At 44.3% G+C, this 14,595-nt stretch overlaps 1 protein-coding gene across 1 annotated transcript in view; it reads left to right on the forward strand.

Moving 5' to 3' along the window:
• The window catches only part of LAMB1 (laminin subunit beta 1), a 41,215-nt gene extending 29,094 nt beyond the window's left edge, over positions 1 to 12,121 (forward strand). Inside the window, exons 24-33 of the mRNA XM_021539120.2 lie at positions 1,363 to 1,732; positions 3,410 to 3,594; positions 4,773 to 5,014; positions 6,488 to 6,691; positions 7,073 to 7,217; positions 7,961 to 8,168; positions 8,335 to 8,476; positions 9,336 to 9,512; positions 10,757 to 10,916; positions 11,807 to 12,121. Coding sequence (XP_021394795.1) covers positions 1,363 to 1,732; positions 3,410 to 3,594; positions 4,773 to 5,014; positions 6,488 to 6,691; positions 7,073 to 7,217; positions 7,961 to 8,168; positions 8,335 to 8,476; positions 9,336 to 9,512; positions 10,757 to 10,916; positions 11,807 to 11,943 — 1,970 coding nt within the window. The 3' untranslated portion in view covers positions 11,944 to 12,121. The remainder of the gene's footprint in view (positions 1 to 1,362; positions 1,733 to 3,409; positions 3,595 to 4,772; positions 5,015 to 6,487; positions 6,692 to 7,072; positions 7,218 to 7,960; positions 8,169 to 8,334; positions 8,477 to 9,335; positions 9,513 to 10,756; positions 10,917 to 11,806) is intronic.
• Positions 12,122 to 14,595: the final 2,474 nt, after the last annotated feature.

The following is a 14,595-nucleotide window of genomic DNA, read 5'->3' on the forward strand; positions in this document are numbered from 1 at the left end:
TTGAGGAACATGTGCTTGACCTGTTTGAGTGCACTCTGCCATAATGATAGGTAGATGATGTGCGTATTTTCAAAGCCTCTCTTTTTGTTGCTCGCTGCTGTCTCTTTATTAAAAGCTTTGCTTGTTGGTGATGTTCTCTGGTGCTGCCACCTCCTTGTGGTTAAGGAGGTCAAGTGGCAGCCACGCTGCATGGAAATGCTTCTCCTGATAGCATTGTTATGTACAGCTTCTCCTGATAGCATTATTGTGTACAGAGGGTGTCTGTGCTTTCAGCAGTGACACTGCATCACTAATTTAAGTAACTTCTCTCTGCAATGCATTAGTGCCAAAGAAATGCATTTCATGAAGGTGTGAATACTTACTCTGAAGTCTGTGCCCAGTGTGAAATAATTTTTTAAAATATTATAAATCTGTTAAGTGTCCTCATTTCCACTGATGGTGACATTGAGGGTGACAAACAGCATGTAGGCTCTTGGTCCTTAACAGCTTAAACACTACAGGGCTGCCCATGACCACATTCTTTGTTCTATTCTACTTTTCGCTGCCAGATTTTTTTCTGCTTTTCTGTATACCCAAAATGTCAGCCCAGTGCCAGGCTCCTCAGTGTGTGTTGTGAATGTTTTCCCACTATCCATGGCAGAAGCATGATCTGAGCCAGTCCCTGTATCTCTGCCTAGAAGATCACACAAGGGCTTTTGCTCCATAGATTTATCCCGTTCTTGGAAGCCAATTCCCCTTTTAGCACCCACAGCACCTTATGGAAGAGAGCTCCTCCACTTAACCAAGTGCTGTGTAATCAGTTATCTCCTTTTAGTGTGCTGTTTGTGGGAGGTGCAGGGGAAGATGGTTGGGTTTTGATCTGCAGGATTTCTCACCTGATTGTTCTCCTCTGCTGGAGGAGACAGTAAATGGCTGTTCCTAATTCAATTTTCCTTTTTCTCTTATGGTTTGCTCTTAAACCCTCTGCTGTGCGCCTGCCTGCCACTTCTTTTCCTGTCCCGTGAGCCTTGCTCTACTCACTCTTCGTTGCAGGAGAGAAACTGTAATGAAGTTTCTCTCTAGCTGACATCTGAACATTGCAACAAGTGGTGTCCATCCTTGCTCCATTATTGTTCTTATTGTTTCCAAGATGTGCAAATCCTGATCTCCTCTTGAGTTATTTCCCCATCTCTCTCCCCTGTCTCACTTGCACTTGCTCCATACATAAATGATACATCCATAACTAGCTTTTTATAACTGAGACACTGCCCACATCTGTATTCTTTTCACCACTTTATTATAACTAATTTTTTTTCCCACCCTGCCAACATCACTGTCATTTCCCTCTCCATGGCCTTTACATGTGCTTTTTTCTCCTCCCAGCATGTGACTGCAACCCTCGTGGCATCCAGACTCCGCAGTGTGACCGTGCCACTGGGCAGTGCATCTGCAATGAAGGGGTGGAGGGGCTGCACTGTGACAAGTGCTCCCGGGGCTACTCAGGCTTCTTCCCTGACTGCGTTCCGTGCCACCAGTGCTTTGCCCTCTGGGATGTGATCATCAGCGAGCTGGCTAATAGGACCCAGCAGTTCTTGGACAGGGCTAACACCCTCAAAATCACTGGAGTCACTGGTCCATACCAGCAGACGCTCAACACTCTGGAGGAGAAGCTCACTGAAATTAAAACCATCATTGCTCAAAATCCAGCAGCCGAGCCCCTGAAGAACATTGGGAATCTCTTCGAGGAAGCAGAGTGAGTATAGTTATAGTTAAGTTATAGTTACCTTTATAAGTCTGTCGTGGGAAGAAGTGGGAGTTCCAGTGAGCTGGGATTTATGTGAGTGACTGATGTCCCCATGTTGGGCTGAGGGCACTTGGCTCCTCTGGCTGGGTGAGGGTGCTCTGGCTCCTGGGCTGCTGGAGCATCTTGCCGTGCTCTGCACTGGCAGCGAGTTCCCGTCCCACTGGGCAGAAACCAGGGAGCAGAAACTTGGTGGGACAGGCAGGAGCAGTGCAGCTGCCAGTGCTGGGCTGGGTTGTCCTGCTCCCACTACTCTCCAGGCAGCTAATTACCACGGAGCCACTCATGCTTGCCTTGTGCTGCCCCAGGGCAAAGGACAAACACTGCTATTATGTGAGAATGAAGAGGGGGAGAGATTAAATTCTTGGATTTCCCTTGTAGCTGATGAGTTGGAAACTTCAGCTTCTTTCTGCACTCTGAGCACGTGTTGGGGAAAGTGCCAGGTTTAAAACAAAGATTGTTTCCGTTTTTCTCAGAGTAGAAGCCTTGTATTGTCTTTTAGGGCTAAGCATACAAAAGATGGTAGTCTGGAGATGGGGCAGTCTAACATAAAGTAGGATTACAGAGGCTTTCTAGCCCTGTCTGCAACTGCTCCAACTTGCTTGTGCATTGTGAAGGGAACTGCACAAAGTGAAGGGGTGAGGATTAAAGCACAAATGTCTCAATTAGGGGTAGTTTCTATCCTACAGCTCCCTCCCTCCTATTGGAGAGCTGGGGATTGCTGCTGCTTCTGGACTCTGTGTGTATTGAGGGAGATCAGAGCAGCTGGGGAGCTGCTTTTTCCTGACGTACCTTATGGGTATCTGTTCTTGCTCCTCTCTGGCGGTATAGAAAGTACTGGGCTTTGGAGGAATCCTGGAAAGCAGCAGGCTGTTGGGCTATTGAGAGAGCTGTAAATTGATCTCAGGGCTTAAATACTGCCTTGATTCTTTCAGAATGAGGAAATGCTTGACTTGGTGGGATCACCATGGATGGGAATAGCTTCCTATGCCCACTTCTGTTTCACAGCAGCCTTGACATATAATACTCACTTGCTTTTCCTTTTAGGGTTATCCTACTAGCTAAAGCCTGCTCCATGGCTCACTGAGTGAATGCTTAGAGCAGTAGGTTTTCCTCCAAAACCCTGGTGAGGAGGGATCTTTACAGAAGAGTTTAATGAATTCATTGTGTTAAAACTAAGGCTCCCCCCTCCCTGCTTCCTGAAGTTCAATTCTGCCCAATGAGCTCGTAGTAATCAAAACTACATTTGAGCTGTGTGGGATGGGAAGCAAATTATGTATGGATCATAGTAGTCAACTCTGACCTATGCAGTTGCCAAGATACAAGAGCATTACTCCAGTCCTCTGGAATCTCCCTCCCGTTAATCTTACACAACACAGCTGTTTCTGAGCAATTTGGTGTTTTGGGTTTATATATGTGCTGTAGATTAGAAAGTAGGTTTGTATAATAAAGGAAACAAAACAGTATTCTAGGTAGGTATGTTCTTACAAATCACTTGGAGCTCCACTAAGGGAGGTCAGGTCCTGCCATGGGAGAAGCTGGGTACATCTCTAGCCAGCACGCTCCAGTGAAGTACGAGGTGTATGACTCTTCTCCCTCCCCATGTTGAGTCCTGTGCCTGTTTTACAGAAAGCTGACAGCAGATGTTACAGTTAAGATAGCTGACATAGAAGAAAACCTTTCAGCCTTATCAGCAAAGAGCAATAGCACAGACACAGACCTGAGTGCCCTGGAGACAGATGCCAAAAGTCTCGACCATGTCGTGAAAGAACTCGCAGAGCAGCTAGAGTTCATCAAGATCTCTGATGTTCGGGGTAAGTGTCACAGGGAGGGGGAGGAAAGCAGCAGGGTGGCCAAAGATTTAATTAGTGCATGGGTTTAAGTACCAGATTAATCATCTAATTTGTAATAAAACACAGTTCCTTCAGGACAGGTTCTTTCTGTGCATTAGCAGAGTTGCTGATGCAGCAGGAATTTTTGCTCCCTCATCCTGTCTCTCTTCCTCTGCACGTTGTAAAGCTGGCTCAATTTCTTGGAGCACAGAATTATCTTAAGGTATCATGCTGAACACATTGTAGATGAGACCCAATAGAAGAAAGTGCACCACAGATTTCAAGATATGTGTGGACATTCCCCTTGCTCCCTTCAGTCTGTTAAATTGCTATTTCTGGTTGAAAAAAAAGAGCTCATGGTAAAGGGTCGAACTGAGCCACCCAAGCCTTGCATGTCCATTGGCACACTGAAATGGGCCAAGAATCAAAATTTGCTGAAGGAAGAGGAATGTCACCAAATTATTTGGAAAGCTGACTTCAAAGAAAGTATTTTTATTTTTTCTTATATATTTCCTGGTTTGCAGGAAGTCTGAGATGGTTTCCAGTGAACATGGGAGTTTTCAGACTGAGGCGAGTAGCATGTGGAACAGGGGAGTTCCTGACTTTTGGCATTCTGCAAAGGAAACCTTCCCCAAAATGCAGAGTATAGCCACCCCATAGGGTCCCTCACACCCACACAAGGCCTCTCCAGGAGTTGTCCAAAATCAACAGTTCCACAAATCAGCATCTTTCATCAAGCAGTTGTTTCTTAGGAAAGCTCTGACTAGTTTCCAAGCAGTGACTCCATAAGTCAGACATCCCAGGGCAAGCAATAAGAACTAATGGGATAAGGGAATCCTTAGAAAACAGACTGTTCCCCTAAAAACCTTCAAAGGCTGTATCTCCCTTTGCCCTTAGGACAAGCAGAATTCATTCACTAGGGACAGAGAAAGACTTAACTTCAAAGACCAGCTTGACACTCTCCACCAAGCAAAGAAGCAAACATTTTTTTCTGCAAGAGGCCAAATTCTGTCAATCTTGCAATGGCACAGCTGCCAAGGCCAGTGTTTCATTTACTGTGATATATCACTAACCCTGATGTGTCATCTGCTAACACCTGTAATATACATTACTTTGCGTTACTTAGCAGAGTTCTCATCAGCTCCCTCTGATTTCTGCAGGAGCCTTGGATAGTATCACCAAGTATTTCCAGATGTCCCTGGAGGCAGAGGAGAGGGTCAATGCCTCCACTGTTCATCCTGATAGCGCCGTGGAGCTGTCAGCACAAACGCGGCAGGAAGTGGAAGACTTAATCAATGAGAAGGAGGCCCAGTTCAAGGCTAAACAAGAGGAGCAGTCACGCCTTCTGGATGAACTCGCTGGAAAGCTGCAGAGCCTGGACCTCTCTGAGGTGGCTGAGAAGGTATGCAGCTGAGAATTGCTGGGATAAAACCCCTAGCAGAAAGAGAGTCGGGTTTGTGATGAAGCAATGGGCAGGGAGGAGCTGTAGGACATGACAATGTGAGATGTGTGGTTGGTTCATGAAAAATGCACCTTGCTGGGTTGAGCAACCCCTCTGTTTTGTGGGCTACAACTGGGTTGTTAACTGGTGGGCTCTGACACTACTGGCTTTCAAAGACCAGCCTTTCATGTTGGTCTTCCTCCCACTCTTCCCAGCCCCAACAGAGCACCTGTTTTTGCATCCCCCCTCTTCTAATCCGATGTTCTTTGCTAGGGACAGAGTTCTTACATGCAGAAAAGTGTGGCAAATCTGCTGGGCTGAGAGCCATCCTCTTCAGCCAATCCCGAGTTCAGTGCTTGCTTTCCCTAGGCTCCCCTCTTCCCTTCTGCAGCTCCATTGGGTACACTCTGTGCCTGTACAGTGCCCGGCCAGGCTATGCTTCTGCTCACACCCACGGACCTCAGCATCCCCCCAGGCTCATCCTCCTGCCTGAGACAAAGCAGAATTTACAGGGAGCTGGAGTCAAAAGGGCATTTTCTCTGTTGAGGGTGCCTGCTCATCTGTAAATATGATTAAGGATGGCTTTTTCTTGGGAGAGGCTGGGTGTTTCCTCAGTTTCTCTTTGAAGTTGGCCAGCTGCATTCAGTGAACAATCCCTAAACAACCCCGGGTGAAGGCAGGCTGCAGTGCACCACTCATTAACTCCCCTGGGCAGGCCAGGCCTGTGGTAGAGAGTGAGTTCTTCACATGCTGATTGTCTCTTGTCCTTTACAACCAGTCATCCCTTCCACCCCCTCAGCCCTCCTTTTTTCTTTGAAGGGAAGAAAGAGACATCTTTCTGTTTAGTTTCCCTTCCCCTACATTCCTGCCCTGACTGTTCCTTCCCCTACATTCCTGCCCAAGAGCTGAAATCTTGGGTAGATGTTTATCGAGGCAGTAAATAGTGAGTTGCTTGGGGGTGTAATCATGAGACACACAGACCCACACCCACACACCCCTTTCTGCTTTCTAGCTACTGCTGGGTTATGTGCCAAACAGGTAAGAGGGACTCATTTACACTTCACAGGAGACAGCTGCAGCTAACTTGGCTCAGCCCCCAGGTTTTTCCCGGGAAGGTTTTTTGGCTGTAAAACCTGAGTTAGTGACTATCGTTTGGCAAAAAGAGAGTAGGGGGAAAGGCAGGGACGTGAAAAGGTAAAAGAACAGGGAATTTTCTAATTTTCTCTCTGGTTAAACCGACTCCTGTGTTAATTTCATTACCAAACAATTGACCAAGTAGTGGATAATTCTCAGTGCAATGCTGCTGATACAAATAGTTTTTCTTCTTGAAAAAAAAGCTTACTCTGAAATTTTGTGGTCAAATGGTGTCCTACTCCAGCCCCCACACGATGGAATGGAAATCAGGCTGTGACTGCTTCCCTTGTGTCCTTGCAGACGTGTGGCACTGCTCCGGGGGCCTCCTGTGCCGAGTCGGAGTGCGGGGGGCTGAGCTGTCGGACAGACGAGGGGAAGAAGAAGTGTGGAGGCCCCGGCTGCGACGGGCTGGTGACTGTAGCTCACAATGCCTGGCAGAAGGCTATGGATTTTGACAGAGACATCCTCAGTGCATTAGCAGAAGTTGAGCAACTCTCCAGAATGGTAATATGCCAAATCAATTGTTAAGATAATAAAAAAGAAAAAGGCAAATCTGTCTGTTGCAGCACAGATATTAATTGACAAAGTATGTGCTGGTTTTCTGCAGAAAATACTTCTTTTGGGTTGTGTAACTTCATAATGCTTGTAAATGTCTTCAGAAAGGGAGCTTGCTAGAGTGAAGCTTCATGGATAACTAAACATCAGCCTGAGTTGTTTAAACTAGCACTGGTGGTATGGATCAGGGCCAGCTTCCAAGTGTTCTGTGAGTTTTATGAGAAAAAGCATTCCTTGTTACTATTACATCTGACTCCACATGAATTGTTTTAAAACAAGCCCTAAAGCATAAGAAGATAAGCAAGCAAACCTTCCATTTTCTTTCTTTAGGTTTCTGAGGCAAAACAGAGAGCAGATGAAGCAAAACAAAATGCACAAGCAGTTTTGCTTAAAACCAATGCTACAAAAGAACAAGTGGACAGAAGCAATGAAGATCTGAGAAATCTTATTAAACAGATTAGAGACTTCCTAATGCGTAAGAATGTTACATTTTAATTATATTTTAATTCTGAGTTTGTGAAAACTAGTTTTACATCTGTACTATCTTCCAAGAGTTAGTGCAACAGTTGTCATCATTCCCCCCACCTCCCCTAGACAGACAAAATGGTATGATGAAATCTGGAAACATGAGAAAAACTAAAAGAAAACCAAGATAATAAGAAAGTGAGAGCTAACTGTGACATGTTCTTGTGTGCATTTCAGCTGAAGCTGTTGTACTGCTGTACTTTGCCAAGTATGTCTGTAAGTGGCTAGAAAGACAAAGTAGTATTAAAGGGGAAGCAAGTCAGAAACTGCATTTCTCTCTCTGTAAGAAAGCAAGTAAAGGTTAAATGAGATCCTTGTTTGCCAGCAGCCCATTCCTTGCCTGTTTGCTCAGGGCTGACTATGCTGGGAGCACAAATACATCTACGTGCAGCTGTTGGTTTTATTTCCTGTGGGCTTGGGTCCTCCCCAGAGTGGTGCAGCTGAGCACCAAGATCTTCAAATGGCTTCCAAGAGGGCTGTGTCAGCAGGGTCTGTACACCTGCTGGGCCTCTCCTGAGAGGGAAGTTTTGCCTTGGGAAGTAGATTTAATGCCTTGATTTTCCATAAATCTGAGGGAGGAAGTTTTCCCATGATTTTCCTTCTTAAGGAAGCAGCTGAACAAGAATTTGAGTGCGAAGACATGACAGAGAGAAGCTTTTACTCACATCTTTGTCATTTGTGTCCATCTGCTAGAAGACAGTGCTGACCTGGATAGCATTGAGGCAGTGGCTAATGAAGTGCTGAACATGGAGATGCCAAGCACTCCTCAGCAGCTGCAGGCCCTGACAGAAGATATTCGTGAGCGCGTGGAAAGCCTTTCTGATGTTGAGGTCATTCTGCAGCAGAGCGCTGGAGACATTGCCAGAGCAGAAATGCTACTGGAGGAAGCTAAAAGAGCAAGGTATGCAGCCCTGTTTCATTTCTTTGCATCAGAAAATGTAGTTTAACTTTCCCTAATGTAAATTTTCATTCCTACAGTAAGGGGCAAAACCAGTATGTTGCAGCCTATTTTCTTTTTCCAGTTCCAAAGTAAGAGCATCTTTAGCATTAACAATCTCACTCCACAGCAAAGGTGCAACAGATGTTAAAGTCACTGCAGACATGGTGAAAGCAGCACTGGAAGAAGCTGAAAAAGCTCAAAATGCAGCTGAAAAAGCCATCAAACAAGCTGATGAAGATATTAAAGGAACTCAAGACCTGCTGACTTCAGTGAGTTCTTTATGAGTATTTCTTAAGATAATAGAAGCAGCACCAAGTCTGATGCTTAGAAACTGATGTAAGCCTGTCTAGGGAAAGCTCTTGGGTACTGCAAAGCAGAGGCTGCAGTTAAAATGCATCTAAACTGCTTCATTCCTGCCTTCACATCAACTTTTGAGTGAGTGGGACAGATGCTAGGGGACTGTTTTCTCATAAAGAAACCAAACCAGACAAGAACAAAACAAAAAACAAAAAAACACCAAAAGGCTTTTCTTACCCTATATCCTGCACCAGCCAAGTTAAATGAGCAGAACTGTAGCCCTCTAAGCCAGCAGGTCTGACAAGACCCCTGGCAAGCCACACCTGCCAGCCACTCTGGTTGTGTATTGGTGTGCTTAGTGTCATCCAGCACTGCAGCACCAGATTAAAATAAACAAATGCTGGATTGAAGTGCCAAATGCTGCAATCTTGTCAGATAGAGTATTTGCAGACTTTGCCTCAAAGCCCTCATGAGACCACTGTGCTATCTATGCTTATGAAGCTTGGCCAGTTTAGAAGCTTCACAAGTCCATTATCATATGATGGAGTCAAATGTCTGAAGTTTTGTCAACGGATTAGTCAGCTCCTGCATGTATAATGCAATCAAATACTTTTTGACCATGTTCCTTAATGCTTGTGCAGCCCCATATGTACCATTCTCAAGCACTGAACTTTTTCACCCTGACTGCAGTGGGCCATTTTTAGTAAAATTAAAACACTGTTTTTAACTCAGATATATGGACACAAGTTAGCTGAGCAGAGTTTATGGAGAAAGTTTAGTATTATATCAATTTTCTTTTGAAAGTCTAACTCTCATTCTTCTTTATCTTAGATTGAATCTGAAAATGCAGCATCTGCAGAAACACTGAACAATGCTACCTTACGTCTGTTTGAGCTAGAGAAGAGTGTTGAAGACCTTAGGCAAAAGGCTACTACAAATGTAGGGAATGTGGGAAATATAGAAGACAAAATTATTAGTGCAAAACAAAATGCTGAAGAAGTTAAAAAGGTGAGAAGCTCAGGAACAATCCTAAAGAGAAGCCAGCAAAACTCCCCCAGGTTTGGCTAAAGGGAGATCAATGAATACATGTGATCCATCATATTTATTGTTCATGTTCTGGGGGTAGAAAATACTCCAACATTCATGCTCTTACCAAAGCTCACAACTTTTCACTTTGGTATCAGATCCTGAGAGAGATGTATTGGGAAGTTTTCAGGTTCTGAAATAGCTGCAGGAAACTTGTCAGCCTTTCACAGATAGGTTTCTGTCCATCAGCTTTGCTATATGTCATAGGAGAACTGGAATTTTTTTTTCCACTTGTATATAGAGTATTTATGGTTCTATGACAATGATAGGTTCAGGACAAACAAAACTGAATTTGGCATATGCAGAATTAAGCACCAGGAAAAATAATCATCTTAACATAAAACTGAAGTAATTGCTAAATATCAGATGCAAGATTTTTCTCTGTGAACATATAGCATTACTCCCAATGTTTGCTACACACTTTTGTAATAGCAAAAGAATGTTCATTAACAAAACAATCGACCAGTCTGCCAAAGGAAGTTTCATTGCTCCCATCTCTTGTCTGTAGTTAGTTTACCAGTCTCCAGAGAGCCATTTTGTGACAGGAGAGCTGCATTATCCATCAATTCAAGAATATCCAAACACTAAGCAGTATTTCAGGTGCTGTCAAGTAAACACAAGAGAATTCCAGTGCTGCTGTTGTTTGTTGTCTTGCTCAGTGGTTGATTTTAGTTGGGCCATAGGACTTCTTAATCTTAACTCCACAACAAAAAGCACAGCTGAGAAACCACCCTCACTACTTTCCCAGCACCTTCACTAACACCAACTGGGCAGCTAGTTCAGTTCTTATTGCTGAAAGGGTAGCAAGGGTACCCCTCCCCAGATGCAACCACTCAGCCAGGAGCAGTGCCAGAAGTATCTTTCCAGTGATTCTAGGGGCCATAGCTTCCATTAGTTACAGAACCCTGCCATAAATCTCTGCCAAGTGCTAGTATTGAAGCTGTAGAACAGCCACAAATTTGCAAAAGAGCAACTGATGAGTCTTCACCACAGCTCTTCGTGTTGGACAGAAGTAGGAAATATCCTGACACCTTTTCTGCCTTTGTTAAGTGAGCTCCCAGCGCAGTCTCTCCTTCCAGCCGGATTAGTAAAGGGCTTGGAGGAAATGCCACCTCCCGCTGCATTGGCTTCGCCTGAGCTCCACCTTGTGCTTGAATTCGGAACAGGTCCTCACCAACGAGCTGAGCGGCAAGTACAGGACCGTGGAAGAGCTCATTGCCAAGAAGACAGAGGAGTCGGCCGAGGCCAGGAGGAAAGCAGGCGTGTTGCAAGACGAAGCTAAAGCCTTGTTGGCTCAAGCAAACAGCAAACTCCAGCTGCTCAAAGGTAAAGCTGTTCTGAGAAGGTAATTTGGCACCTTAGAACATTAAGCAATTTCATGCTGTTAAACCAGCTATTCATCAGCAGAAGGGGAAAAGAAAAGGTACTTTTTTGTTACTTTTGTGATCTGCTTTCCTTATTCTTATGGACCATAATACAGTCTTTTGAAGCAAAGATTTCTTTAGAATAAGCTGAAACTTACAAGTGAGACACAAACTTCTGATGTGGCACCTCTCATTGTACCCAGAGGCACCACAGGAAAGGAACAAAACTGCTCAGGACAAGGACTCATCTGTTCCAGCAAGACCCCCATCTCCAAACAGTACTTCCCTCACCCCACACTGGAAAGCTCTTAAAACAAAAGCTAATCAGGACACAGGCATTCCACTTCACAGATGAATTTAACATTTATTGTTGACAAAGTTGATTGAGCCAGAACAAGGCAATCTGCCCCTTGCTACCAGAGACAGAATTAAATTTTCCTTCAGGTTTTGCCAGGCCAGGAATTTATTCTTCCCCTCTTCGCCACTCCTGCATAGTTACTGTGACTTGCTGAGTAGTCTTAATCACAAGCCAGAACATTTCACTTTTCTGTAAAAGCCACCATAGAGCAAAGAATGACAATTATTTTAACACTCAAAATACACTTTTGAATTTTCACCTTTGGAAAATAACTTGTTACTTACATCCCTGTGTTAAGGAAACAAAAAGATGCCATTACAGCCTTTGTTGATTTTTGAGGGTTTTGTTTGTTTTTTGTCTTTTTTTTCCCCAAAGGATATCTTCCACAATAGAAATAAATTTGAATGTTAGTTTATCCATAACTATAATGATTTACAAGCATTAAAACACCACAAATTAAGCTGGGTTTTTTTTTTGCCTTCCTTTCTCTACAGATTTGGAAAATACATATGAAAACAATCAGAAAGTTCTGGAAGACAAAGCCAAGCAGTTGGTGGAGCTGGAAGAGACAGTTCGCTCCCTCTTACAGACAATCAGCCAGAAGGTTGCTGTTTATAGCACTTGCTTATAAACAGGGGCGGGAAGTGCTTGTGTTCAGGGTGGGTTTTACAAGTATTATACTAGTTCTTTTTGACATTACACTAAGACCTGATAAGGTGAACAGGTTTTAATATTGACTTTAAAGCCACAGAACCAAAGAAAAGTAACTTTTTGATGTTGAAAATAAACAGTACTTTTGTATCACTGTACGTACCTAGTATGACTCATTATGTTCCTGCCTATTTTCAGTAGCTGCAATGGTACATCAATTAATTCTTTAGCAAGTCTTGTTCTTACCCTGGTTAGAGATCTAATAAAATCTTGGCTTGAACTGTGTAATTCTAAAGAAGGGTTACTATTGCTATAAAACATAATATGGTGATTCAGACCAAATTACCAGTGAATGAAGAAACACCATCCACATGCAATTATGCCACAGCATTCCAAAAGGATTGCGTATCCCCTGCATGATACCCATTTAGGCCTAAGACTACTTTCATGTCACTGATTATGAAACACTTGATATGTAGAGTGAAAACAGAGAGGTCAGCACTGAAAATATGAATGCACCAAATTTACATCATAATCCAAGCTTGGACTCACAAAACAAGCAGAGTTGGAAGGGCCCCACAAGGGCCATCACGTTCAACTCCTGGCCCTGCACAGGACATCCCAAGAGTCATACCACATTCCTGACAGCACTGTCCAAATACTCCTTGAACTCTGTCAGGTTTGGTGCTGTGACCACTTCCCTGGGAGCCTGTTCCAGTGCTCAACCACCCTCTGGGTAAAGAACATCAATCTCCCCTTGACACAACTTCAGGCCATTCCCTCAGCACTGGTCACCAGAGAGATCCATGTCTGCCCCTCCTCTTCCCCTCATGAGGAAGTTGTAACTGCAGTGAGGTCTCCCCTCAGTCTCCTCCACATACAGCTTCTCCTAAAGGTCCTTCACCATCTTTGTTGCCCTCCTTTGGACACTCACTAATAGTTTAATGTCTTTTTTACATTGTGGTGCCCAAAACTGCCCCCAGCACTCAAGATGAAGCCATCCCAGTGCAGAGCAGAGCAGGACAATCCCCTCCCTTGCCCAGCTGGCAATGCTGTCCCTGATGTCCCCAGGACACAGGTGGCCCTCCTGGCTGCCAGGGCACCACTGACTCATATTCAACTTTCCCTTGACCAGGACCCCCAGGTCCCTTTCCACAGTGTTGCTTTCCAACTTCTCATTCCCCAACCTGTCCATACATCCAGGTGCAGAATCTGGCACTTCCCCTTTCTGAACTTTCAATGGTTGGTGATTGCCCAGTTCTATAATTTGTCAAAGTCTCTGTGCAGGGCCTCCCTGCCTTCCAGGAAGTCAACAGCTCCTCCCTCTTCTGTGTCACCTATAAACATGGCCCTTCCTGACCTGCCTCCAAGTCGTTAATGAAGATGGAAGAGCACTGAAGATGGAATCCCACTAGTGACACCCCATTTACTGTAACCCTTTGCCCAACCTATGAGTCAATGATCCAGCCGTGTGCTGGACATTCTGTCCAGAATGATCCTATGAGACACAGTATCAAAAGCTTTGCTGAAATCTGAAAAGGGTACAGCAACTGGCTTCCCTCACCAGCTGTATGGGTTATCTTGTGGTAAATAAGGTTTGATAAGCAGGACTTGTCTCTCATGAAGCCATGCTGGCTGTGACCAATGGCTGCATTGTTTTTCAGATGTTTTTTGATACCTCCCACATCTTCTCCATAATTCTGTCAGGCACTGAAGTGAGATTGATAGGCCTCTGACTGACTGCCAGTTTCCAGGATCCCCCTTTCCTTTCTTGAAAATCAGGGACAACTTCCAGCAGTTTCCAGTCAGCTGAAATCTCTCCATTCCAGAGACTGCTTAAAAAAAAAAAAAAAAATCAACAGGCATTTTGTGATGCCATCAGCAGCTCCCTGAGGATTCTTGGCTGAATCCCATCAGGCCACATAGATTATGTAGGGATCCAGCTGGAGCACATCCTGTACAATTCATAGTCCTCCAGCTCTAAGACAAAAATTACATGCAAGAGTAGCATCCAGTTCACAGTAACTTCAGCTCGAAGTTATGTGTACTACAGTGCACCTTCAGAGAGCTGTACAGTATGGCACAAACTGATTTACAGCTACAAATATCCATCAGCTACACAAGTCAGCACCCAAAACTGGAATGTTTGCACATCCTGACTGCTCACTCTGACCCCAGGATTCTATTTGTCCATACATGCTTTGACTGACACCTTACCTAACCTTGATTAACATCATCAAAATCAGGACAACTACAGCAGGATACAGCACCACCTAAGCAAACTGAAGGGCATTATGGTTAAATAAATAATCACCCCTAAATTCCAGAGGTTACAAGCAGCACAAAGAAAAAATCCTTTGAAGGAATTGATCATCACAGCAGTATCATACACTGTTCACCACCAGTACAGTCAGCAGCTGCTAGAAAGTGCCAGCTTGGCAACACTCAGGCCTAACTGCCATGAAACCATTGACAGGTGGCTGAGCAGCTCATTTTACTTTTACACTTTTTTTTGTATGCTTAACTAGAATGGGAATGACAGTAAGAGAAGTAACAAAAATTTAAGGACTTGATTTTTAAGTGTCTGGAAAACTCATAGTCTCCAGTACAAACTTAGAAGTATTATTGGTTA

The sequence above is a fragment of the Lonchura striata genome, chromosome 5, assembly GCF_046129695.1.
Source record: "Lonchura striata isolate bLonStr1 chromosome 5, bLonStr1.mat, whole genome shotgun sequence".
Lineage (NCBI taxonomy): Eukaryota > Metazoa > Chordata > Aves > Passeriformes > Estrildidae > Lonchura > Lonchura striata.